Below are 26643 nucleotides of genomic sequence, written 5' to 3' on the forward strand. Positions count from 1 at the left end.
AGTATGTTCAAAAGAGAAGTCCAAGAAAGACCTGATTTTGTACATCCTTTTGCTTAAGGAGTGAGTCACTTGTAATTACAGTAATTTCACGATTATAAGCTGCACTTCCGGGTGTCAGCAACTTTTCATTCTTTGTCCATATATAAGCCGCACCTGATTATAAGCTGCACGTTACAATACAGAGTGTGATAAAAGGTATCTATTCTATCACCATCTGTTGAGGGTGGGGGCAGTGATCCTTATCTCAACGGCAGATATTCTGCTAATGGGCCATCCATTGAAACCACGCGGGGCATTGTTCTTTATCTTTTCACAACCCTTCCTTCCTCCAACAAGCCATTTTCTGCTAATGGCCCACTGAGTCCCACTGTGTGACTGATAAAATTACTTCATCCCATTGGAAGTTGCTCCAGCCAGGGGGAAGAGCCCAACATTTCTTACCAAGATAAAAACAGAGGTTTTGGGACACTAAGGGAGCCCCTTTCTCCACTGGACTCCAGAGGAAAACTGGATTTCTCCACATCACCACTGGACCTCCAGAGGGAAACTGCACCTTCTACAGGAGCACTGCTTCAACTGATTGACATCTGTCACTGCAAGAGGACTGCAGCCACCATTTAATCGAACTGCTACCAACACCCTGCCTGACGGGGTGTCAGTTTGTACTCTGAATTTTTCAGGGTTTGGAGTTTGTTTCTTTGTAGTACAGTATTTCTATTTTAATTTCCCTAGAAAAGAACTGTTATTCCTAATTCCCATATTTTTGCCTGAAAGCCCCTTGATTTCAAAATTATAATAATTTGGAGGGAGGGGATTTACATTCTCCATTTCAAAGAAGAGCTCCTGCCTTTCTCAGCAGACACCTGTCCTCCAAACTAAAACAGCAACTTTTCATACTTTGTCCATATATAAGCCACACCTGATTATAAGCTGCACTTTGGGTTCGGACCAAAATTTTAGTCAAAAATGGTGCAGCTTGTGAAATTACTGTACTCTCTGAAGTAGTCTACCCATCAGTTTTGTTCATCACACATCTCTCAAGCATAAGATTAGTACTGAGATATTGCCAAAAGCCTTACTAAAGCCCAGCTATAATATCTGCTTCTTATTCTCTGTCTACATGGCAGTATCCCATTGGCAAAGAAAATTAGATTGATCCTACACTACTTTTGGAAGACGTTTTTAAAAAGTTTTAATAACTATTGCAGGATGTTTCTAGGATTTGATGTTAAACTGACTAATCTACCATTCCCCAAATTCCCTTTCTTACTATGTTGAAGGGAGGTGAACACAGAAGTTCCTGTCCATCTTTCAGTGTCTCCCCCATTTTCTGCATCCTCCAGGGCAGCTCCTGGCTTTCCTGAGGTTGTTTCAGGTACCTCTGGATGAAGTCACCTTTGCTAGAAACCAAAGTAATTTGCAAAAAAACTTTAAGGGCTCTGTTGTAATTAAGGGTGAAATTGAATAAAAGTTTTAAATATCAGTAGAAAAATGATGAAACATTAACACCAGTGTCAACAGTTTACCAGTGTTACTGTACTGTCTTTGGGTACCTTAACATGAACTTAAGTAAAACTTCGTTTGCCCTTTGAAAAGGGCAGTGTTTTCCTCATTTAACAGATGGGAAAGTAAATACCTGAGTATATGAAGGGTTCATTCATTCCTGATTTTTGAGAGAAAAGTACACAGCATCTCTCAGGTTACCACACAAACTGCACAGTCAGGCTGCACTCAGCAAAAGGATTTTTAGGTCTCATCCCAAATAAATCTCTTAAGCCGTGCTGCCCATCAGTAACAAATACAGAAAGGAAAGTCAGACTTAGAATCTAGCTCCCAAACCAGTGCACAGAGCAAAACATCACTGCCTTTGCAGGAGGAAAACCACTTCACAGGGTTTTGCATGTAAGAAAACTTACAAAAGCCTCTCTCATATCTCTCAAATCCCACATCTCTCACAAGGAAAAACCAGAAGAACATATCACACGCAAAGTGTGCAGAAGTGCCTAAGCTGATTTCAACAGAATGCAAAAATGATGGCATTTTAACATCCTGAGGAGACAGGAAATACTGATGGAGAAAAAATACTGTCAGATATTGGCCCCGTGACAAGGTCAAAGAAAGACCATTTATCTGGTTGTGGTTAAGTACTGCTACAGACGAGTTATCTTAGATGGTTAGGAATTACTTAAGTACAGTAATTTCTCGACCACAAGGCACACCGGACTATAAGGCGCACCCCCGGGAGTCGACAAAATTCGCAACTTTGTAGATCATATAAGGTGCACTGAACTATAGGGTGCACTTTTTTTCGCCACGAAGATCTGTGCTGCGCTCAACAAAGTAACTAATTAGTAACGGAATCCCGCGATCATGGAGTTTACTGGCATGTGCTCAAATTGGAAACATTTTTCACAGATTGGTGTAACCTTTTAATGCAGTCCCAAGTGCCCTCCCCGTGTGCGGGCCCCGGCACTCCTGCCCACCCCCGACGTTGGCTGGTGAGGCGAGGTTCAGAGCGGGCCCTGCTTGGAGCGGCGGCAGCATGGTGCAGGCGGCACTCACGGCGGTACGGAGCGGGTGCCACTCGGAGTGGCTGCGCTACGGAGCCGGCAGTGCTCGAAGCAGCCATGCTACCGAGTGGGCGGCACTTGCCATGGTACGGAGTGGGCGGCCCTTGCCGTGGTATGGAGCCGGCGCTGCTCGGAGAGGCCACACTATGGAGCGGGCGACGCACAGAGAAGCGGCGGCACGAAGCGGGCAGCGCCTGGTGGCTCTTCGCTCTCCCCACGGCCCGCGGCACCCAGCGGCTCTTCGCTCCCCCCTCACCCAGGCTGGAGCCGGCAGCAGCTCCCTCCCTCCACACACGGCTCCTGCTGGCTGCGGCCACCCACTCCCACCCCGCCTCGCAACTCGGCGCTCCCATGGTACTGCCCCCCCATTGCGGTTCACACTTCCAGGGTGGCAAATGTTGCAACTTTGTACATCATATAACGCGCACCGAACTATAAGGCGCACTTCCGGGTTCAGGGGAAAATTTTAGTCAAAAGGGTACGCCTTGTAGTCGTGAAATTACTGTATACTACATCTGATCCTGTGATTGCGGGGTTATTATTAGGTACTTTTCCCCTCTTTGCCGTATCTCTAAAATGCAGTAGTATTAAGCTCCTTTTTAGGTGGGAACCCTCTAGTTGTTTCATTTGTATATCAAGTCAATTATGAAAAGCCTTTCTCTCAATGAAGCAGCCACATTTTTCAGGAAAATGCAGAAAAAAATTATGTAACTATCTCTACAGTTAGTGAAGGTGATTTAAAACTGCTATCTAAACCTCACTGGAAGCATATCCTCCTCTCCTCCGGCCCTGTTCCATACTGGCACATAGGTGCCTACCCAAAATACAGTTCCCAGGATCTGCTAAGGGCAGGGAAGCCCCTTAAATTACCCAAATACTTTGCCAGTATGACCGGAATATACTGGGGCAGATGGTGATGCCTACCCAGGGAGTGCTGCAAGCAAGGGGAGCAGAAGGAGGAAGCAAACAAGTTGTATCACATCTAACAGAGGTACCAGAGCTGCACTTTGCTCTCCTGTCATATTATTTCCACATACTTCTTCAAGAAGTGTGATACTCTCAGTGGAAATGTTTAATGGGAAATATTTTATTGGTTTTGTTACTGAAAGTGCATTCACTTTCTGACTGGCTTTGGCTTCTAACATAGCAATCTCAGTCAAGCAGGTGGTACACAGGAGTGATCAGGAATTCAATGTGCAGCCACCTCATTTCCCTCAGAAAAGGGAGGCAGATAACTTTGAAAGATTAGACACTTGACCACACACTTAAACTTGGATTAAATAAAAACCTATTTTCAAGGAAGTATGCTATGCATTTAGCAACAGGGGTTTCTTACATTAAAAATTAGATAAGATTTAAGGAAGAAATTTTTTCCGGTGACAGTGAGAAGGCACTGGAACCGGCTGCCCAGGGAAACTGTGGATGCCCCATCCTTGCCACTATTCAAGGCCAGGTTGGATGGGACTCTGCCCAAGCTGATGCAGTGGAAGCTTCCCTGCCCATGTCACAAGGAGATGGAATTACAAGATCTTTAAAGTGCCCTCCAACCCTGTTGTATCATTCTCTCCAATTCTATGAAATCATCTTGGCATAAATTTATAAGGCAAAGAAGACATGGAAGAAGTACTCATGTCTCTTTCTCATTACCTTCCCAGATGGCAAAACTTAGCCAACTAAGTATCTGGGTTCGAGTTGTTGGAAGGAAATCACAAGCTGATTTTGCCTTACTATCTGCTCCTAAGAGGGCTGGTCGTTGAATCAGATGCAAGAGCTGACGTTACCCCTGCTCCAAGCCATGGCAAGTGTAATAATCAATTCCTCTGTGCTTTTCCTTTCTGCTTGAGAAAAGGAAAGGACATAGTATTTTTAAAGTTGAATGAGCAGCTAATCAGTGAAAGCCCAGAGGTAGCCATCTGGGTAGCAGCCACCAACCCTCCCTGCCAGCCCTGACTCATGTCCTTTTAGCACTATCCACACTTCAGTTTTATCCTATGGTTTACAGAGGTGGGCACAGTCTGTTTGGATCCTGAGTGAAGCTCAAGGATTTTTTTAGCTGAAGGGACACTTCAGAAAGAGAAACTGGTGTGGGAGGCAGTGTTTTTTATGTCCCCTCCCTGAACAAAGAGATGCTCAGTCCCAGCAATGGGGCTAGCACAACTCTCCTCCCATTAGGAGTGGAAAAAGAAAAAGGACAAGTTATCTTGCACAAGGCAACTTCAATGCAACGTGTGTAATTTAGAACTTTCTGGGTCAACAGGATGGGAAAGGTAGACAATGCTCACAATCAGACATCTAAAAACCACCAGTGTAAAAATCCCACAGGTGAGCGTGACCACTGACTTTCCTGTGTCATCAAAACTGTAGCTGCCTTAAGATTTCACCACTAAACAACACCACTTCCCCCAAGCTCTGGCAGCTGATCGGTCACCACTTGCATGGTTCCCAGCCCAAACAAAGACAGCCCCTCACAGCCATTTCTGCTTTTCACCCCTTGTTCTCCTGTTCTGGCTGGTGGCTGAACCCCCTCACCACCCTGATTCTGCTTTCCTTTCGATTCACACTGCCCCACCAAAACTATCAGGAGTAGTGTGGGTGGCTCAGAAGTGAAGCAAAACCCCACTTTTATCAAGTTTAAGATTATTATTTCCAACTGTATTCCCCAAGCCACAGTGGAAGAATTATTTCCTTCTGAAGGATGGAAAGCTGTGACAGGGTTTAGGTTTCCAGCACAAAGGTGCCTTGGGAAGCTGAAAAAATCATAGAAATTTTTAGGATGAAAAAGGCCTGTAAGATCAACAAGTCCCGCTGATGACGAAATGAAGCATTTGATTGTAATGTATAAGACATAACCATTTGATCACATAAAAAATATAAGCTACCACATCTCCCTAGGTATACACCATGCTGAGGGCATTTCTGGTGCAGAGAGATCCACAGTTTACATTGGCTCCAGTGTTATCAGTCTTGTTCTGGGAATCACTTAGCCAACTGAGACTATAGGATACCTACCCCCAGGTATAGGTAATGTGGAGCTCACCACAGTCCCTGAAGTCATGTGAGAAGGGGGTTGCCAACTTGCCCCAGTTCAGCACAGGTCACGAAGACGTGTGCACACAAAAAGTAAAGGAAATATGAGGAAGCAGCCTTTGTAACCCAGCTATCCAGACACGACCATCCAGACCACAAAGATCTCTGGCCCAAGTATGGAAAACCACTCTTAAGAATAGTTTTCCAGGAACTGAAATCAATGAGGAGACCCTGGGCAAGTCTGAAGGGTATCGTGCCTTCCTGCCAGATAAGCAAAACACATTGTTAACCCTAAGAAACACTAGGACCTCTTAACATCCTGTTTCCAGATCGCAGACCTACAAACATTAAAGTCAACTTTTCAGATGCCATTCCCCGTAGAGCAAAAACATGATCTTTGACAAGCAGCCAGTCAAAAACAAAATCATAAAATAATTCCAGATCCCATTATGGCCTTGAAAAATCTTCAGTGACTGTTTCAGACTACAAGTATTTTGCAGTACAGTTGTTGAAATAGATAAAGGAGCAATTTACGATGTGAATAGCAACTCTCAGCTCACCAGTGAAGTAAGGAATTAACTAGTCAGGCAGGTCAACAAAACCATACATACCAACACAGGTGTGTCCTTTGTACAGCCCAAAGGGGAGGGAAGGGGGTCGTGGGTCTTTTCCACGAGGTGGAGGGGAAGAAGAGGCACTCTTCAGCAGAAGTAAGAGCCAGAGGATGCAGAATAAATTAAGAAATGTTTGCCTAGACTCCTTCATCCTAAGGAAGAAAAAAAGGAAGAAATCAGGTGGAAACAGTGCAAGTGGACCTGTATTCCCTCGACTCTCAGGGAATATCTTGCATCAGTGGAGCTTGAGGAGAAAGGAAATTGGCATGCCTGTGCAGCTGTAACTAACACAGGGACAGATTCCAAGCAGGGACAGAGACGTTTGCCCTCTCACAGGGTGCATGGAGGACCCACACTCACACATCACAGGTGCTCTCCCGACCCCTCAGCCTCTCTCAGGCCCTGCCATCCATTAAACCCAGCAGAACCCACAGACCTGAACAGGCTGTAAACAGGCTGGGAGGATGTCCCTGTGGCCCTGGCCCCAGGTTGCTCTTCACACCCCCACACGACCCCACTGCCCCATGTCCATGTCTTCCCAACCTGCTGGCCTAGGAGGACCTAGAGGGTTGGATGAACAGCTCTGGTTCAGCGCTCCTGTGTCTCCTGCAGTAGCAGCAGATGACTAATGACCTTGAACCACAGTAGTTGCCAGAGCCACTCAGCAATAATAACACAAGACACTCCCCTCAACCACTAGTGTTGCAAAAAGGGGAAGAAAAAAACCAACTGTATAAACCCTTCCCCCTGTGCCGTCACTCCTCTGCACTCCTCCACAGAAAAGAAAGAAAATATCTCTCTGGCTGCTTCTGTAAAATTTCTAACCAGGGTTTCCATTTGGGAGGACCGAGTGTGAAAAATGAAAGACGCTGCTCAAGACGGAGCTGCAGGGCCAGGAGGGATGGGGCTGCTGTGCTGGGGTTTTGCCAGGGCTTTAGTTCTGCTGCAACTGAGGCATAGGGATGGGAGACTGCTGTCAGTGTGAGGTTAGCATTGGGAGCTGAACCCCTGCTCCCATCAGCTTTGAGTACATTTGCTTGCAGCCCCCAGCTGCCCAAGAGCCTTGAGAAATCCTGCACTGTTCCTACTTTGGTAGTCACAACAACTAAAGGTTTCCCTGGCTCTATATTTTTTAATCCCTCAGACAATGCATAAACCAGTCATGCCCCAGCCTGAAGCAAATGCAGAGTAAAACATGTTTAAATGAAGTGACTTCAGAGGTGAAACAAGTCCAAACAGCTATATCCCAGACACTGTAGATGCAAGGATGGCTTTAAGGACGTGATTTAGGACTGAGGAGCTGGAGGGTCAATGCTACATCCCACCTCTGCATTTTTGTATAAACCTGGGCAAGTCTCTTCCCCTCACAGTGGGTAATGTGTACTCATCTTTGCATTCCTTATCTGCCTCTTTCAGAAGTGGGCGGGCTACATGGGTTGCTAAAGGACAATGAGGAGACTGTCATATAAATGCCTCACATGCTTCCCAGGAATAATTAAAATAGACTTACACATGGTGTTGTAAAAAGAAAAACTAGAGGACATGTTAAAATCAGCAATTGCCAGCCAGTTCCTGCAGACCAACATAATCACACATCGATCAGATCGGTTTCAGTATTTGATGGTTTTTTTTTCAAACCACTTCCTTCCTTTGGAGCCTCCCCTATGACTTTTTAAAGACAGTCCCAGAAAGTTTGCCTCAGCTTTGATAAGGAGGATTTACCTTGTGCTAATAATGATATAATCCAGTGGCTCTGGAAAAAAAAAAAAGAAATGAAAAATAATATAAAATCTTCAATATGGATACAAATCACTCTGTATTTCCATTCTTTAAGCCAAATCATTTGCTTTCAAATGTATGCTTTCCTTTGAAAAATATAACAACTAATTAAACCCAAAATGAAGGTAATAGCTGTTTGCCTGAGTTTTGCACAACTCTTTATGCTTGTCACTCTCACTATAGCTAGCAACACTGGTTTTCTTTCTTTTTTTTTAATAGTAAATAATGAAAAATCATACTGTAAAGTACCTTATCCATATACCAATCCTACTGAAATCTGCAGGATGTTTTTCTTAATGCTGTAAAAACTTGCCATAAAAAGACGCTGCTACAGCAACTGCAGTTCCATTAAACCCTTTTTAGCATACATATCTCTTGGTTCCCAGTGACACTTTGAAGTCGTTTAAAACTCTTCATATTGGCACATGAGGGCTTGCTGCAAAAGCAGAGTGCTAATAATAGGCAAGAAAAACCTTCCTAGCAGAGAGGTCTTTGGAATGGTTTCTGCTTTATATCTATTGCAAAACACAAAGCAAAACAATGGCACTTATAAAGAACAGAGATAGATCCCAAGCTGCTCCCAGGCATGTAAACCTGCAAAGCATGTATCTGAAGCCTGTAAGCAGCTGTGTTATTTTCTTTCATTTTAGCCTGTGGAAAGAGAGGTTAGACAACTCCGTGTGTAACACAGAGCTGCTTTGTACTGTACCTTGCACATTAACCAAGCTCTTAAACCAATTGAAAAAAAAAAAACCCCAAAGCTTTTAAAATATGCAGTCTGGTGAGAGAAATGAGAGATTTGCATACTTAGAGACCAGTTGGAAAGGTGAAACACCACTCTCCTCATCCCCTCCCCAGACTGGTGCAAAATCTTTCCTCTTCCCACACAAATCAGTTAACAAATCCTACTTTTTGCCTAGCAGATTTTATACTACTTCCAAGTCTCTGACACATTAAGACCTAAAGCTGTCTTGGTATAGGAGCGAAGGAGCACTTGATGTTGCCTTTTAATCTTAATAAGTGCATAAATGATGTTAATGAGAGTTTAAAAAAAAAAATTAGACCTGTCTCAAAAGAAGGGATTTGATCATAAATGATAAATGCTTCCATTAGGTTATGCACAACACCCAAGTCAGAGAAGCAGACCTAGGTCAAGGGTGCTTCAGGAGAAGCTGCCTGCCTAGAAATAAAGAATGTGAGAGCTGGAGCAAAGGGAGTTCTGCCCTTTGCAAAGCACCGAGTGCAGAGAAGAGACGTGTGGGGTGTACCCTGTCCAAAGGGTCTGGCAGGGTCACCCTACAGCTTTTGACCATCTTTGTCTCCTCAGCTCTATTGTTTTTTCAATGTGTTTGCAACCTGCACTTGCAGCAGGTCCAGCCAGGTGGCAAAGAAGTATAGCTCAGGTGGGTTCTCAGAGCTGGTGGGGCTGCTTAGGGTTGTTATAGCCCACTAGTGCCTCAGAGCCCTGACACTTGCCTTTGGGGACCATGAGAGCCAAGTGGGTAGAGGAATAAACTCTGCAGAAATGCTCCTGGACACTCCATCCCACTGTGGGTCTGCAGGTACTACCTCACCTAAATAGTGCTGAGAATGCAGTCAACATTTTGTCTCTCTGAATCTCCATGTGTGGCTTTTGAAGAGAAGGCAAGGACAGTCCAGAGTCAGAGGTGTTGTGACATCACCACCCCTTGCAGATGGGAAACCCTCAGTGCCCTGAAATAACCCAGTTCCACAGTGATTTACTTGCTGAGAATGTGCAGTTGCTTCTGCTATTAGGCAGAAGACACAGAAACTGTTGAATTTTTACAAGGTTGAATTTGGACTAATTATAATATATGCATAAATAAATACACATGTATATCCATGGTACACACTGGCCTGCTCGCTGCTGCTTCCTGCTAGGGAAATGGGAGGGCCCACAGCTCCCTCCATTTAGCACACAGATGAGGAGGGATGTACATTACTCTGCAGGGTTTTGGTTAAATTCTGCTCCAAAGCAAAGTTCTGCAGGTCTCTGTAGTTGCTCTCAGGATGCCAAGACACACTGAAGAGCTTGCTCAGCTCACCCAGCTTGATCCAGTCTATGTTTTTTGGGAGTTTTAGCACATGTGGGGGTCTGCAGAGCTAAATCCAGGTCAGTAGCCAGTGTGATGTGTGGGGGACACACCACATAGGAAAAGGCTTTGGTTGGGGGTCACCAGAGAGGCCACAGGGGCTAATGATCCATGGAGTGACCCACTTGGTAACTCCCAGCCCAAGCATGCCAGCCATACCCTCAAGCCTCTCTCAGTTTAAGCAGAATTGAAAGAAACTCGCACGCATGATGGTTGCCAAAAAAACTGAGGCAAAACATGCAAAGATAAGCCTGAATTTCCATAATGGCAGAGCAGTGTTAGGGTACATGTGTAGCTAGTGAAGAAATACAGTCCTCTAGACTGATCCCAAGAGCAGGAGTGTGGTTTCTGGAGTTTGAAGGACCCACAACACTTCTCCATTTCTCATATTTCTATATGAGTTCCTGACAACTAGTGTACATTAGTTTGGTAGGTGGTGCCAAAATCAGCTAAAGGACAGATAATGGTTTCAGCATCCATCTTTGCTACCCCTGATAGAGATGCAAGGGAACTGAGTTAGGGTTTGTGATTTCCTGACTAAGGTCTTAAACATGATTTAAGAGTTACCCCTTCCCTGTAGGGAGCAATACGTGATTGCCAGTAGAACTGTGAAATGAGATGTGAGGAAGAAGTTAATTTCAATGCTGCTTTCTATAATGGGTCGCTAAAGATCTGTTCATGTATACAGCAAATACATTGAAAAAAGCTATTGAAAAGAAAAGAGGATGGAAAATACTTCAATGAAGCCCCAAAATAGGACAAGCAAGAATTGATTTGTGATCAGTCAGGATTATGGGCCACTTAGTTGAAAAAAGAAATATGAAATAGTTATCTTACAAACGGAGATCATCTGGCAGTGTATATATATCTATCCTATTCTATCCAAGTCACTGCACACATTACTGAATTTTTTTTCCCTGTTTGGTTAGATTCTTTTACATATTGATTTTTAAGATATGCATTTTTTTCTCTTTGTCACATTCATGCATGCATTTTTATGATGATTAAATGTTATCTTGGAAGGTTTTTTTCCCCTTTCTATTTGACATGCTGTTCAGTTCTTAAGGGAATAGATATAAGCATTGTATTTTTATGTCTGGAGTGATAAAACCTGCAGGAAGAAACCTTTAGATCACAGATACCCTCAGTCTCTTTTCTTACTTGAATTTTCAAAACAGTGTCCTTTGCGCCCTTTGACTCTGAAGTTCCCAGAGGTTTCTTACATTGGTTATTTCTCATTACTGCTCTCCAAATTTCTCTGACTGTCATAAGCATCTCTGCAGTTGGTGCATTATCACTGGCACGGATGAACATTTCCAGAGCCCCATGTGGATTTGCAACTGTACTACAGCCAACTGAGTCATTCCCTCTACCCCAGTTTTCTTATCAGTTGCTGCTTACAGTTCAAGTTGTACATCTATTTCAGACTCTCTCCATCTCATTGTCATTCAAAGCTGCAGAGAAAGCATTTAAACCAGTATTTTCTTACACTCATATCCAAAAATTTGTTCCAAGTTATTGCCATGCTGTAGCTGAGATGATTATCCTTTTATTCTGCCACCTTTAATGAAAGTAACTGTCTCAGCCTGCAAGGCTGTTGATATCTGTGCCCTTAGAAATGTAAATCACTGACATGACTTACTTCAGTTTGGATACAACAAAATGTGGGAAAGTTTCTTAAGGTTTTCAAACCGGGGACCCATGAAAATTACAGCTACCTCACCTTGCACACTTATTCACAGCAGGTTGTGCACTTCTGGGAAGGTCTGGCTGTTATAAGGTTGACAAAAGCAGGTGACTTTGGATTGTCTACTGAAAATGGTTTTCTGCAAAGTGGAGATCGGATTAATTGGATCTTCAAAGTGTATTTCTCACTACTGTCTGTAAGGAGCCCTATAGTGATTTACGTGGTGTAGTGGTGAACTTGACAGTGCTGGGTTAACAGTTAAACTTTATGATCTTAAAGTCTTTTTCCAAGCTAAATGATTCTTTGACTCTGTGATTATTGGTGATGCAGTACATTTCCTTAGTTGCTTGATTGTGCAGAAAAACAAACCTGGCTGTTATGTTCTTACTGTGTGCAGATGACCTTACAAATCCAGAAGTAATTTTACATAGATTTAGCAGTTTGAGTTCTGTGGGCACAGCTGTGGGCCTTTTCCAATCTAAAGAAGATAGAATTCTTGCTTTATCAATACACAAATACCCCAAACCCTCAACTATGGCAATTAAGGAGTAAGAGAGTGTGGCTATATTACTGAAAGACCTGTTAGAGGCCTTAGATAAGAGAGTCACTCAGACCCAGCTGTAAATACAAGTCAGGAAGCTTGGGACAGACTCTCTGCTGTCCTGCAGTTTAGGTACTCATTCAAATCTCAGAGAAGTGAGATCCAAGGATTACCAACTCAGAGTGACTATTGTCCTGCCATAAATAGCTAGTAGTCTGCTAGGCAAGCCAAAATCTTGTCTACTGCATTAATCCCTGCTGCGCTATTGCTATTGCATTGGGTTTTGTCAGAAATGCAAGTACTTATCAGGCTCCCAGTTTACTGCTGATGAAGCTGTGGTGGAGGGTGGCAGGGCAAAACCTTGCCCCAGATGCTGTCAGGTTATAAGCACTTACAAGGGGAACATCACAACATCCAAGCAGAAGAAAAAATGCTTCATTATACTTGTTCCATTTTATCTTTCCTCCACTAACTCAAGTAAAAGAATTGCAGCTCAACAGCCTCTTAATCTCAAAACAGAACAGGTGCCAATAAAAGATTAATTCTTCCCAGTGTTTGGGCTAGGAAGCAGTGCTGAATGTCACCGGAGGCATTTTTAGCACATACCAAAGTTCACAAGATTATTTAAGCATGTTGATTGAGGCTTGTACTGGGACTTCTGTGCTCAGAAATAGGATTATGTGGTGGTACTTTGCCATTCAATAACAGGGTGGGGGATGTTTGGTCTTTTTTGTCTTTTTAAATAGACGTTTCACTGATTTGGTTTGATAATAAAAGACATGCAGCTGAACTGGACAAATTCCATCAGCAAAATAGCCCTTCAGGAATAGTATCCATCACCCATAGGTGAATATGAATAGGCAGTGCAGGCTGATTTTTCAAATATTGGTTAGGCAAATCATTGGCCAGCCATGTAAAGAGTCTTCATGTTCTTTAGAGAAGCTAGGCTGTATGAAAGAGCTCAAAGCACTTGGAGGAATATACATCCTCTAATTCAAGAAGATGAGGGCGATGTAGCAGTCAATAAAGATCGCACTGATAATCTAGTCTTACACAGACAAGCCAAACTCAGGCACGAGGTCATCCCTTAACATTTCACCTTTCAGATCATAGAATCATAGAGTCATTTAGATTGGAAAAGACCTTTAAGATAATAAAGTCCAATTATTACCCCAGTGCTGCCAAAGCCATCACTAAACCATGTCCCCTAAGCACCACATCTACACATCTTTTAAATACCTCCAGGGATGGTGACTCAGGTGCTTCCCTAGGCAGCCTGTTCCAAAGCTTGACAACCTTTTCCATGAAGAAATTTTTCCTAATACTCAGTTTAAACTTCTTTACAATTTGCTTAGCTCTATCACTGAAAATTCATGGGGGTTTGTTTGCACTTGTCTGTCTCTTCACTTGCGTCAAATTTTATGCTGATATCCAACATCAGTGGTTTAGACTTGTATATATACAAGAATATGACAAAGGCAGCTGTTTTTATTTATCACTGCTCATAGCCACCTCACCATAAAGCAGACATGTTCATCTCCAAAATGGCTCTCTATTCAGAACACCTTTCATCTTTTCTCTTTCCTTGTCCTGTCTGGGCATCCCACAAATTTACCTCTTTCTTCTACCTTTACTTTTTCCTGTAGCTTCAGACTCAGAGCTGTATTTTCATTTACTTTCTGTCCCATTCCAGAAGTTAGGCTATTGAAGAAAATATTCTGTTAAACCCAGCAGTGTTTGTTCAGACCCCTTCTTAAGGGATATGGTGAGGTAAGCAGCTGGGGCTCGATGCAAATCTGATGTGTTTTTTCAACTCAGAAGAGACTGGAGAAGAGAACCTGGAGAAGGCAGGCATGACTCCTGCCTTAAAAATGAGGACTGGCCCCATGAGAATCAAAAGCAGCAGCACAATGACCATCAAACTGTTAGTGAGGGGCAAAGCAGGCACTGCATCACTCTTCTTCCCCCACTCAAGCTGTGTCTTAAACACAGAATATTTCTGTCTGGTCATCTGCCTGGTCTCTGGCTCCTCCACACACATTGGAGTCATTAAATCATCCATTAAGACACCATCCTTCATGCACAGTGGGATGGCTGCCTGCCTCCATCCCTCTTTATTGGCTTCCACAGTCCTTTTCAGCCAATTCAATGAAATATAAATAGCATTTCAGAATAAATGTTCACTCTCTTAAAATACCTTTTTGACGTCTTTCTGCTCTTACTCTGGATGCATAAAAAAGAGCTGTAATATATTTCAATGAGTTATTGAATCCTTTTTCAATCCTGATATATGGTCAGTACAAGGTTATTTAAATATGAAGGGTATAAGCAATAGGCTTAGGCAAAATCTACACAACTAAATTGTTCAGAAAATATGAGCAGGTAGTATTCTGCCTTGCAAATCTGTCTTCCACGGTGAAAGACTCCAAGCCTGGACCACCGCACTTTTTGTTCACCAGAATGTCCACAGCCGTGAAAATGTATGATTCAGGCTTTCCCATCCCTTTTCCTTTTTAAAATATTTTAAAGTTTGTTTTTAAATTAAGCTGCTGGACACCACACCAGGAATTCTTTTTTCTTTGCCTAAATACTGTAGAGTGAATGCTGTACAACCAAATGATAAAAACAAAGACAAGGATTCAGTAATGTTACCCATGGTTTTACTGAAGTGTGACACAGAAGTAGTATCTCCCCCATCTTCCTGGCTTAGAAAACAAATTAACACTGGAGTATTTGTGTATTTTTTCTCCTTGTAACTTTTTTACCACCATTCATCATTTAGCCTCAGTGTTTGTGTATATTTAAAGCTATCAACATAAATTTGCAACAAAGCTTGAGGGTGTTAAACAACCTCTAATAAAACACCTTGCCCTCACTGGAGTATTTTCTCAAAATGAAAATATCTGAGGAAACATCTTGTTCTAACATTATGCCCGGAAGATAACAAAGTGAGGACCAAATTAGTTTCCCCCCTGCAAACCACACCTCCTGAAGGAAAAGGGCACCTCAATCTCTTCTGGAAGAATGAGTAAATGGAAACGCATTTTGGGGACCAAACAACAAATGCAGCTCTCTCAGTCTCACAAAAACGTAGCAGACAGGCATCCCAGCACCAATCTCTCATTCCTCATTAGATCCCCATCACATACATCAAAGCAAGCAGTCACTTTCAGCAATAATCAAATGCCAAGAAATTATTTTCAGGGAGCAGAAGTGATAATAATTGTATATCTGAGTATGCCCGAATCTAGTCCCTGCATACTGGAAACAGCTCTTTTTGCAGTCTCTGTGTGTGTTTCACTCTGTACAGCAGAGATGCTGCAGATCTCCAGCAGGGAGCCTGAATAATCTTGCTTCTGAGTGATACAGTCATAGTGGTGTTGGGAAATGTCCAGATAAAAAAATAATGTGCAAGATAGGGAATTTAATTTTGTATTAGGAGCTGGAATGGTAGTAGACCAAAGTTTCTTTTGGGATGCGGCAGAAGTGAGTCACAGTGTATGTAAATGTCCAGTTACTGAGTCTGTGGTTAACACCAAGTGGGGTAAGCCTTAGACCTCGAGCCAGGCTACTAAAGTTATTTTTGTAGCTCTCCAGTGATCTGGGTATCTAGCTCTCACCAATGTTTCTCTTCTTCTCAACCCCTTCACCTTTTCACCCTCTGTAGCCAAATTCCTTGAATGCCCTCTGAAAAGGAAGTCCCCTGGCCCAAAACTCTGAGGTGGAAACCATGAAAGCTGGTTAAGAAATTTTAATGATGCCACATTACTTGTTTCTGGCATTTAGCAATGAGGAAGTAAGAAGAGGTAGAAAAGATAACAGAGTCATGCTCCTGCCCAAAAGTAAGCATCTGGGTTTTGTTGTCTCATTTTTTGATTCTTTATTTCCCCTGATGACAGATGGGTTTTGGCAAATGCTTAGCACCAACTTTCTGAAAATCAAATCCCTGTGAACCTTTTCAAGATGAGCAGCCAAGACCCAAAAACATCATTGTGGCAAAATTTGTATATAGTTTAGAAACAATTAGATGCCAATTAGGTAAAGTTGCCCACACTTCTTTCTTTTTTTTTTTCTTTTTTTCTTTTTTTTTTTTTTAAAAAAGAAAGAAACTATTTATTTTCCCTGAAGTTGATGTCCTTTCCAGTCTTTCAAATCTAAAGAACACTTGCCGTAGATGTATTTTGTGCATCATCCTATTTTAGGCAATAATTCATGATGCAAAGTTCATAATTCATGTGTCTAGATCATTCCTTTGTTTTAATCCTACATCCAGTTTCTTTTCATGATTGGCAAAAATAACTACAGTCATTGCAGATGAAGGTAAGCTTTTAACTAAAACTCTCTGTCCATATTTATCTGGTGCCTGCTTGTGTTTTCATAAAAGGGACTTGAATTTTCTCCCACCAAGAGTGCCATCTGTTCCATGGGTGCCCAATTCCCAACTTTGCCAGTACACAACACCTGGAATGGTATCCTTGGTGTACCCCAGCATCCCTGAGTAGGATCCACCTCACTAAAGGGCTCCCTTAGCACTGAGGACCTGTTTTCCTCAGAGGATGGCAAGCAATTCTACCAAGGAGGCAAGAGGTAGGATGCTTTGTACCACAACAGCTCCTCCATGCTTAGCAGTAGCTCTCAGGAAAACACCACGAGATGAAGTCAGAGGTGCATTCCCTTGCCCAAGAGATGTGAGATGTGTGGGTGAGCCCTAGGCACAGCTGTTGAGCTGTCATTCAGGTTGTCACAAAGTGGTTTTCATCCCCCCACAGCAGAGGGTGAGCAAATAGGCCATAGGAAAGCAGGCTGATGGTGTGAGAAAAGCTTATCTGATGTTGTGAGATTACAGGTAAAAATGAATCAGTCCCTTCCTCTCACCAAGATAAAGAAGGACACAGGTGAATATGGGCTGTCTGAGGTGGTATTTTGGATTAGCTTATAGGAAGAACAGCCAACATGATTTCCAGCTGTATGCCCCAAGGAAGATCTTCCAAATTTTAATATACTGAACAACCAAAGACTTTATTAAAATTTGACCTGCTAATGGACACTGCTTATAAAATCAGTATGTCATGGAATTTTTCTATCCTCACCTTAACTCTGTACTTTGCTCTTTTTGAGATAGTGTGATCACTCACATGGTAACATGGGCCTCCAGGGAATGAGTGGTGGATCCTCAGCCTTTTCAGTGGTGCTTTCTGCCTTTCCACTTCAGCCATCTGGGAGCACACATTTAGAGCTTCCCCTCACATTGTAGTTCTCTCGTAAGGAATTTCTGAAAAAGAATAACCTCTCAGACAGAAGCTATATACTATATTTATGCAAATGCTTCATTCTCCTGGTACATAGGTAGCTAAAACTTTCATCATTCCTTAAAGCTGATCACTTCTGCTTGGAGCACTTAGGACACAGTACTGAGCAAATCTTCCATTCCATAAATATTTGATTTCAGCATTTTTAAAAAAGGGCAGTGCAATATGCAGAATTATTGTCTGGGTTTTTTTTTAAAGGAAAATTCCACATGTATGCATGCGTGCACACAAACCAGATACATCCTGGCAGAAAAGACTATCTGGAATGATATTTCTTCTGTCACATTTACGGTGAAAGTGAAAAAAAAAAGGAAGCACATTCTTTTTCTCTTTGACTAAAGATAAATATCTCAGCAGGACAAGAGCTTATTGTAACTGTTTATTTTAAAATATTGCCTGATTGTTTGAGTACTTTTATTTCTTTGGTGATTCAGCTGTGAGTGGCAAAGGTGTTGTGAGCCATTGAATGGCCTATCCATCACACTTACTGACCTCTCTGTTCAGGGACCTCCAAATCTTGGCTGCAGGCTTCATTTTTGTGTCCACTGCTTGGGCCCTCAGCTTCCCAGGTATAATATAACCCCTTGCTGTGGTACCGCCTGAAAGAGAGGAATGAGACCATAATGTCAGCCTGCCCTTGAAGTGGGCATGCATGCACTTGCTAGGACTGTTCCCAGGACAAGCTGTTTCCTGCATTAGAAGCAGGCTGGCCACTGCAGTGGAATTGAGGAGAGAGTACACCAAGATGAAAGAGCTGGTGGAGACCAGATGAAGCCTTTGGCAGAAGATCACATTCTGTGAGAATGATGATTCATCCCCTGCCTCCTTGAGCAGCAAAATTCCTTGCTCCTCCTGACACCATTTTCTCCCCTCTTCTTCAACATCATGCTGTCACACATGGATGAAAACAAGCATACATGCATTCCTAGAAGGTGAATTTTGGCTGTGTTGTGAGTCTGTAGCACCAATGAGCAACAAATGCATTGTCTTACCTACACTAGGGAAAAGCCAACAGAGATTTTCCAATTACTCTCGCTGCTTATTTTTCAGCATAAAATCCAGTAACTTCCCTCTACTGGGGATTTGAAAAGTGGTGCACCTCACCAAAGTCAGTTCTTGCACTGCAGGATCAGATCCTAGACTGAGTATAAATCAGTCATAGGTGCTTGAATTAAGAGAATTAATTAATATGACATTCCCATCCCCTAGAGGTTCAGACAACAATGAGGAAGGCACGGCACAGGCTGACTACAAACCAAATATATTAATCTTGCATTTGTCCCAAGTGTGACAGACTGCTGGGAGCTATTCTTTGTGCTCATACCAGGGGGAATTGATGGGACCTTATTCTCAGCAGGAAACGGTTCATGCAAGAAATTAAATTTCCCAATGTCATGAATAAATCCCAGGATTCTCTTCATGAGTTATTTGGCATCAGTTGCTCCAGTCTTGCACACCAGTTTTATCATCCACACAACCACATCTGTCTTTCAGAGATGAACAGTAATTATCTTCATTGCAATGGTAGAATCTAATTCTCTCTTACCTTACTAACGCAGTTCCTTTCTTAAAGATAAGCACATCTATCTCCCCAAAACAGATAGTGTGTGCTGGAAAAAGATACGGAGCATTACCAAATATCCCTGGGAGTCAGGGATGGCTGCCCACAGGAGTCTGTGGTAGGTTTCAGAAGCTGGAAAACTGTAAAGAAGGCCAATGGAAATAGGCCTTCACTAGCAAGGTGATACTTCACTAGATACTGCAAAATGCCTTTTTAATGTACTAATCTGTCAGCAAGAGAATTATGAAGCCATTAATAAATGGGGAACACTCTAAAGTTCTCATCTCACCATACCATAACTTTTTTCTATTTCAATACATAGCATAAAATTGTGCTTCTACAGCATTTTGGCTTCCCTGATTTCTTGCTAGTAAGACAGGGTGGTCTCAGTAGCACTAAGATACTAATTGCCATCAGGAACTTGGCCAAACAAGCAATTACATGCCTTCCCTCTCTTCACACTGTGGAAAGCTCAGCTTCAGCCCCATCCAGCAATGATGGGGTGTAAAGAGTCGCCTTTAATCTCCTGGACCTGACATGGGGTGTGAAGGGCTCACACACCATAGGGATACTGGCAACATCAGGAACTGCTTGCTCCCCCAAGATGACCTTCCTACACAGCTGCCCCATTCAGCAGCACCACTGGGGAGGCATCAAACGTCTGGAGATGTCTCCCAAGGAAGCCCTCAAGGAAGAATTTGCATGCTGGGAAGAGGGTGCAAAGCCATGGAGACTGTCTCCTCTGAAGCACCTCTTCAGGCAGGCATCATGCCAAAATACCTGCCAGTGCCTCTGATTAGGGAGATCGGTTCTGAAAGGCCTTGCAGAGGTGCTGGAGTAGCACCCTGCTCAGTCCTTGCAAAACTCAGCATCAAGGGTCTATCAAGTCTCATCAAAATGTGAGAAGAAAGCAGTGTTCCCCCTACACCTAGAAAACTGCAGGTTACAATTCCTGGCTGCCAAAGGCTCACCTGGCAGTGGAGGCTATTGATGCCCATCCTGGGGTAGACAGAACAGCCTGCAAGGTGTTTGTGCCCGGGTCCAGGCTGAATACAGTGCTGCTGCTGGTTGTGCTCAATTTCTTTGCTCTGCATGAACAAATTTATTAAATCCAAAACACTTTTGTTTTTCCTTCCAGATGGGGTGATTTGAAGGAATACATGCCAGTCACTCGATTAATTAGCTCAATTCAAGAACGTGTCTTAGCTGCTGAGTAGCCTTCTCAATTCTGGAAATTTAAAATTGAACCAAACCAATGAAGGCAATTGCTACTTGCTTTCTTGATTTTTTTTCCCCTACAAAGACAGCTTTGATTCATGGCTGCAGCTAGTCCTGTGTATGCCACAATAGTCAGGGGCTTGGACTGCTGTTTTCATATTAGAAATGCATTTAGGTGAAAATACTGCTATTCATTCTGTATGAATTGATGGAGCTGTTATGTGTATCTCTCTGTGAATCATTTACAATGTCAGGTGGGACAGTTTTCCTTAGGCCGTTGCAGGTTTGGAGATGGAGGTTCTGGAACTGCACGAAGGCCAGAATTTCTGATCAAAGGAGGGTATCAAGAATTCTGCAGTTTGACTTCTTTTCTAGGGGGTGTTGGGGATTGAGTTTTTCCCTTTCCTCTATGGAATTTTCCTCACGACATGCGAAGAAAGCCCTGATGGCTAGGCCCTAGTGCCGATAGGCTAGTGACAGGGAGAAGTGGGGGAAAGGTGAGGGGAAGCAGGGAGGAAGGAGGGGGGAAGGGAGGGGGAAAACCATGAGATAAGCCGCAAGTAAAGGAGGGGGAGGCACTTGCTCGTCCCAGTTTGCTTGTGAAGTTGGAGGAGAACAGTCACTGCTGCTCCCCCCGCCCCTGCCATCCCAACGCCAGGAACCACTTTTTCTGCTGTTGGATCCCCGCACTGCTGCCTTCTTGCTTCAGCCTATCTCCAAGCACCCTGCTGAGCACCAGGACCGACATCGTGAGCAAAAGTCTCTCCTCCATCCCTTTCCCACCTGGGACACTGCCACCATCACCCCCAGCCCTCCTTCAGCTGCACAGGACCTGCTCCCACCACCGGTAACTGCAGCACAGGGAAAGGGTGCCTGTGGCCAAAAAAGGACTGGAACTGAGTTACTGTTCTGTTTTTCTTGATTTCATAGCTGTTGTTTTGTTTGTCTTGTTAGATACACTAGTAAAGAACTGTTACTCTTATCCCCATATCTTTGCCTGAGAGCCCCTTAATTCCAAAATTGTGCTAATTCAGAGGGAGGGATTTATTAGCTCCATTTCAAGGGAAGGCCCTACTCTCCCCTAGCATGTATTTGTCTTTTCAAACCAGGACGGGGGGAAAAAAAGAAAAACTTCTAATAATAAGTGAAAAAAATGTAACGTTTTGATTCCAACTTTTTATGGCACTTGAAATCTTAGAAATAAAAAAGGGTCTGAAACTAATTCTTTTCAGAAGAATCGTGACCCAGTTGTCACAATCCAAAAGTAAACTGAGCAGGAAATTTCAGTCACTTGAGTGTCTCAGTTTTCCTTACTGAATCAGTGATTCAGCTAAATTCACACCGTTTTTGTGTGTGTTAAGTCTTTCTTCAGTGGTATTTTCCAAGAGAATCGCTGCCATTTTCCTGGCCAGCACAGCATTACCCCAGTGTTCCCCTTGCTCTTCTGCTGTGTGGAGCACCCACACTGGCACTGTGCTGCTTCTTCATGTGGACTCAAGATGAAAACACTGTGAAAACACTGTGATGCAGCTCACTCATCTAAACAGGGCACTTCCACAAAGCATAATAGCCATGGTTCAAAATAATAATAATATTTAAAATCTAAAATAAGGTTGCTATCCTCACTTCATCTTTTGCCTGAGCATAGATGCAGGTATACAGTATTTTTGGTGGGGAGCGGGCTGCTTATTCATGTTGCTACAGCCTCCTCTCCTTACATCCTGTCACATCCAGCCCCAGAAATCTGTCACCTGCCATCAGCTCTGATATTCTCCATCCCTTCTCACCTCGATAATGCCTCCTGGAGCATCCAACACTGTGAAGCTGTAAATGAGCTAATTTCAGGCTTGTTTCTTGGAAAAGGAAACTGAAGGACTTGCCCCTTTTGTGTGTGCGTGTTAGTGTGTGTGCATCTACCTGCAAGCTGCCAGATTTGATGAGAAGCTGGAGGTTCAGAAGTGGTTTTATGAAGAGTTCTGTTGAGGACTTGGTAAAAGTCCTTACTGAAGGAAAATCTCTGGCTGGAAACATTATCAGAATCTGGAGAAGCCACCCACACACCAGCCCATTTTAATGCCTCAGTTTCCAGTGGACTTTAGACTGTGATGGGATGAAGAGAACCAAGAGTGTGAGATAAGGTTTATGCGAAAACCAGCTTGGCTGGATTGTACTTTGACTACAGTAAATTCACGAATACAAGCCGCACTGAGTATAAGCCGCATCTCTGGGTGTTGGCAAATATTTCGGTTTTTGTCCATAAATAAGCCGCACCCGAATATAAGCCGTTCTGTCGTTCGCAGCGAGGACCCGCGTGCAATTAGTAACAGAACCGCGGGAGGGCGGGGTTTACTGGCTGAGCTAAGGCTGTGCAGGCTCGGCCCGCTAGGGGCTGCTGACGGGGCCAGGTGGCCCAGCCCGGTGCTGCCACTGGGCTCGGTCACCCCGGGTCGGCGCTGCCCCGCGGTGGCAGGCAGAGATGGAGCTTCCCCCGCTCCTACGGCAGCGGCGGCGGGCGGGGACGGAGCTTTCCCGCGCCCGTGGCGCCGGCGGCGGGCGCGGACAAAGTACCCCGCCTCCTCCCCGAGCCGCGGCAATGGCTGCGCGGGGCTCCCGTCGGCTCCCCAAGACGCGGCAATGGCGGCGCGCACTTCCCCCCCCCACCCCAAGCCGCGGCAATGGTGGCGCGCACTTCACCCCCCCCACCCCAAGCCGCGGCAATGGCGGCGCGCACTTCCCCCTTCCCCCCCCGGGCCGCGGCAATGGCTGCGCGGGGCTCCCGTCGGCTCCCGGAGCCACGGCAATGGCGGCGCACCCCCCCCCCCCCGTCCTCCTCGGGCTGTGGCAATGGTGGCGCAGGGCCCCCGTCGGCTCCCCGGGCCGCGGCAATGGCGGCGCCCCCCCCCCCCCCCGTCCTCCCCTGGGCTGCAGCAGAGGAGGGAAGAAGAGAGCTCTCCCGCCTCTCTCCCCGCCCCCTGTGCTGCCTGCAGGGAGCCAGGACAACACAGTAACACTGTAACAATCGCGGAATGCCGGCTTTTACTGGCAGGTGCTTGGCTCAGCGCCCTGGCTGGCACGTCTGGGGTTGTAAACGTCAGAAAATTATTCATATATTAGCCGCCCCTGACTATTAGCCGCACTTCCGGGTTTCCACCAAAATTTTTGTCAAATTGCTGCAGCTTGTATTCGTGAAATTACTGTACTTTGGATAAACAAAAGGTTGGACACGTGTAAGGTATCACTGCATGCCTCCTGGACGGAGGACAGAAAGGGGCTTTGAGAAATGCCAGAGACTGACAGAGGGTATCGTGAGTGAAGGAACATGAGCAGGGGGACCTTTGTGGGTGGAAAACACCCGGAATAATTCTACTGGTATTCTTTAAATGTCACACTCTTGGCAAACAAACGTTTCACATGTTTCTCTGCTGTATCTCCAAGTTTTTTCAAATGCAGGCTTTTGCTGCTTGATTGGGGGGGAGGCAGGGGGAGCGGGAAGCTATGCCCTGGGAAAAGCTTGTGGATGAGCTGTTTTCCTCAGGGAAAGATGCAAGCAGTCAGTAGCTTTGCACAGTGTACTGTCTGCATCCTCACTGTCCTCATTTTAAGCATATATAGAAAACTTGTTTTGATGCCTGGCAGATTCCTACATGGCTGTTCCTGACTTCTTCAAAAACTACCCTGACAATACAAACTCCCTTGTTAATTGCCAGAGAATGAAGTTCCACAGGCTCAGCCTCTCACATGCGCATGGCCTGCTGGTGGCACAGCCAAGATCTCCAGGGCGCCTTTGCCCCTTGGGGAAGGTAGGTGGGAAGAAGATATTAAACCTGGGGCATTTCAAGAGAAACCAAGAAGGTACAGACATACTTCATTAAAGAAATGCTGCTTCTTATTAAACAAAAGACAGCCAGCCTCCCTCTCCCTCACAATAACCAAGAGGAATCCCAAAACATAATCAGTTTAAGCTGAACATCTTGTTGCTGACAAGATTAAAATAGACTCATAAAGTTTCATCAAGGGAAAACTGAACTCTAGCACTCAAATCAGGCTGCAGAAACCCCTAATGACAACTGAAAAAAAGTCATTCAAGACAGATTCTTAAATGTCACAGGAAAGAAAGCCTGCCCTTGGCTTCATCCCTTGGCAAAATTTTATTATCTCTTTCCCCTCTCCTCTTCTATATGCACTGCTGTCTTGTGGCCATACCTTCCCTGGGCTGAAACTACAGGCCAGCATTCTACTTGGAACACACAGCATTTGGTTCCCCAGCTTTGTGGCAGCCCCATAGGTTACATCTTACAGGAAACGTCTATAAACAAGAGGCAAATCGGATGAGAGAGGGTTCGGAAGAGCCTCCCAACATGAAGAGGCTTGTTTGGCTCTTTCAAGAGAGCATAATACCACAATAGCTGCTGTTCTCCACATAGCACCTCCACTGAGGTGCCTCCAGTGAAATTAGAAACTCTCTGTTGAAAACACACATCAGTTCAGAAAACTCTTCTACTTCCAACACCATCCTCTCTACTTGGAGAAGGCTTATGAGATGTTTACTTTGCTCCATGTGTGTCTCTGCAAGCTAAGCATCACCAGACAACTCTGCTCTTCAGTGATGTTCAAGGTCTCCCAGCAAGAAGCAAAAATAGAGTGTAAATATATGTCACTAAATGGGTTTGAAATGGTCTCCTTACCCTCAGGAAGCTGTTGTAGGACAGCACTCCCTGATTCAGCACTTTGAAACCAACTTACAGTAGTTTCACGAATACAAGCCGCACGGATTATAAGCCGCACCCCCGGTGCCTCGACAATGTTGCTGTCTTTGTCAATAGATAAGCCGCACCCCGAATATTAGCCGCACTTTCGTTCGTCGCGAGAATCCGTGCGCAGCTTTCAGAAATTGGCCAATTAGTAACAGGATCGCGGCATAGCGGGCTTTACTGGCTCGGGGCGGGGCCAGGAAGGCTCGGCCCGCTCATGGTTGCCGACGGGGCCGGGTGGCCCAGCTCAGCGCCATGGCTCGGCGGGGCTGGCCGGGTGGTGCTGCCGCCGCCGCCGGGCTCGCTGGCCCCCCTCTCCCGTCAGCACCGCCCCGCTGCCGCGTTCGCTCACCCGGCTGGCAGGGCTGCCGCCGCCGGGCTCGCCGCCCGCCCCGCTGCCGCTTTCGCTCGCCCTGCGCCGCGCCTCGCGAGCGCCGCGCCTCGCGAGCGTCGCGCCCGCCCCGCGCCGCGCCCGCCCCGCCCCGCGCCGCTTTCGCGAGCGCGGCACTTTCGCTCGCCGAGCGCCGCTTTCGCGAGCGCGGCGCTTTCGCTCGCCGAGCGCCGCTTTCGCGAGCGCCGCCGGCAGGGCTGCCGCCGCCGCCACCAGGCTCGCCGGCCGCCCCCTCCCGTCTGCACCGCCGCCGCGTTTCCTCGCCCTGGCCGGCACTGCAGGCCCCCGCACCGCCGGGCTCCCCACGCTGCTGGCCCCGATTCTGCTGGGCTTCCCCCGCTGCCACGCAGCCCCACCCGCCAGCCTTCCTGCTTCTGCCATGCTCCCCTGCACTGCTAGCCCCAGTTCTCCCGGGCTCCCCCGCCATGCTGGCTCAGGCTCTGCCGCCCTCCCTGCCCCGCTCCCCCGCCATGCTGGCTCAGGCTCTGCCGCCTGCCCCCCACACTGCTGGCCCCGCCTCTGCCAGGCTTTCCCACCTCTGCCGGGGCCGGCCGGGCTCCAGCTTGGCTTGGGGCTGCCGCGGGCTCTCACTTCCGTGTTGGCAGCTTTTAGAATTTTGTTAATAGTTTAGCCGCCCCGGAATATTAGCCGCACTTCCGGGTTTCCACCAAAATTTTGGTCAAATTGGTGCGGCTTGTATTCGTGAAATTACTGTACTATTAAAATTCATGGCTCTCCCAGTATCCATTTTATGTATAGTCTTGCCCTCAAAATCTTGTGCTTTTAATGCCACTCTCCTCTCAAGTTTCAGCCTGATTTAATTCAGAAAGGATTCTTGTTTCAGTTCTTTAACAGTTTCATTCCCAAAGATGCATGAAGCAGCTGGAGTGATGTTGAATAATCAGTCTCTTGCAGTGACCAGAGGTACACAATCCAATTACACACCAGACAGAAACATAGCCTCTGAGTTTGTAGCAAAATCTCTGTAACAGGTAAAATTGCCTTCTCACACAGGCCCTGATCTAGCTTGGTCCATGAACACTCACCTAAATTTAGGTGCCTGTTTATCAAATTGAAATCA

The 26643-nt window shown here is 45.3% G+C and overlaps 1 protein-coding gene across 3 annotated transcripts in view; it reads right to left on the reverse strand.

Annotated features, from left to right (window-relative positions):
- Nucleotides 1-26643, reverse strand: part of LOC117006347 (acyloxyacyl hydrolase-like) — a 136776-nt gene that overhangs the window by 104585 nt on the left and 5548 nt on the right. Inside the window, exons 4-7 of one of the 3 annotated variants that reach the window (XM_033078745.2) lie at nt 18134-18240; nt 17468-17604; nt 7934-7964; nt 6209-6363 (exon numbers count right to left, since the gene is read on the reverse strand). In XM_033078745.2, the coding sequence (XP_032934636.1) occupies nt 6209-6362 (154 nt within the window). In that variant the 5' untranslated portion in view covers nt 6363; nt 7934-7964; nt 17468-17604; nt 18134-18240. Of the gene's footprint in view, nt 1-6208; nt 6364-6754; nt 6824-7933; nt 7965-17467; nt 17605-18133; nt 18241-26643 lie in introns of those variants that run through there. The other 2 variants (XM_033078737.2, XM_033078753.1) reach the window with 2 other exon arrangements.

The sequence above is a fragment of the Catharus ustulatus genome, chromosome 1 (genome assembly GCF_009819885.2).
Source record: "Catharus ustulatus isolate bCatUst1 chromosome 1, bCatUst1.pri.v2, whole genome shotgun sequence".
Lineage (NCBI taxonomy): Eukaryota > Metazoa > Chordata > Aves > Passeriformes > Turdidae > Catharus > Catharus ustulatus.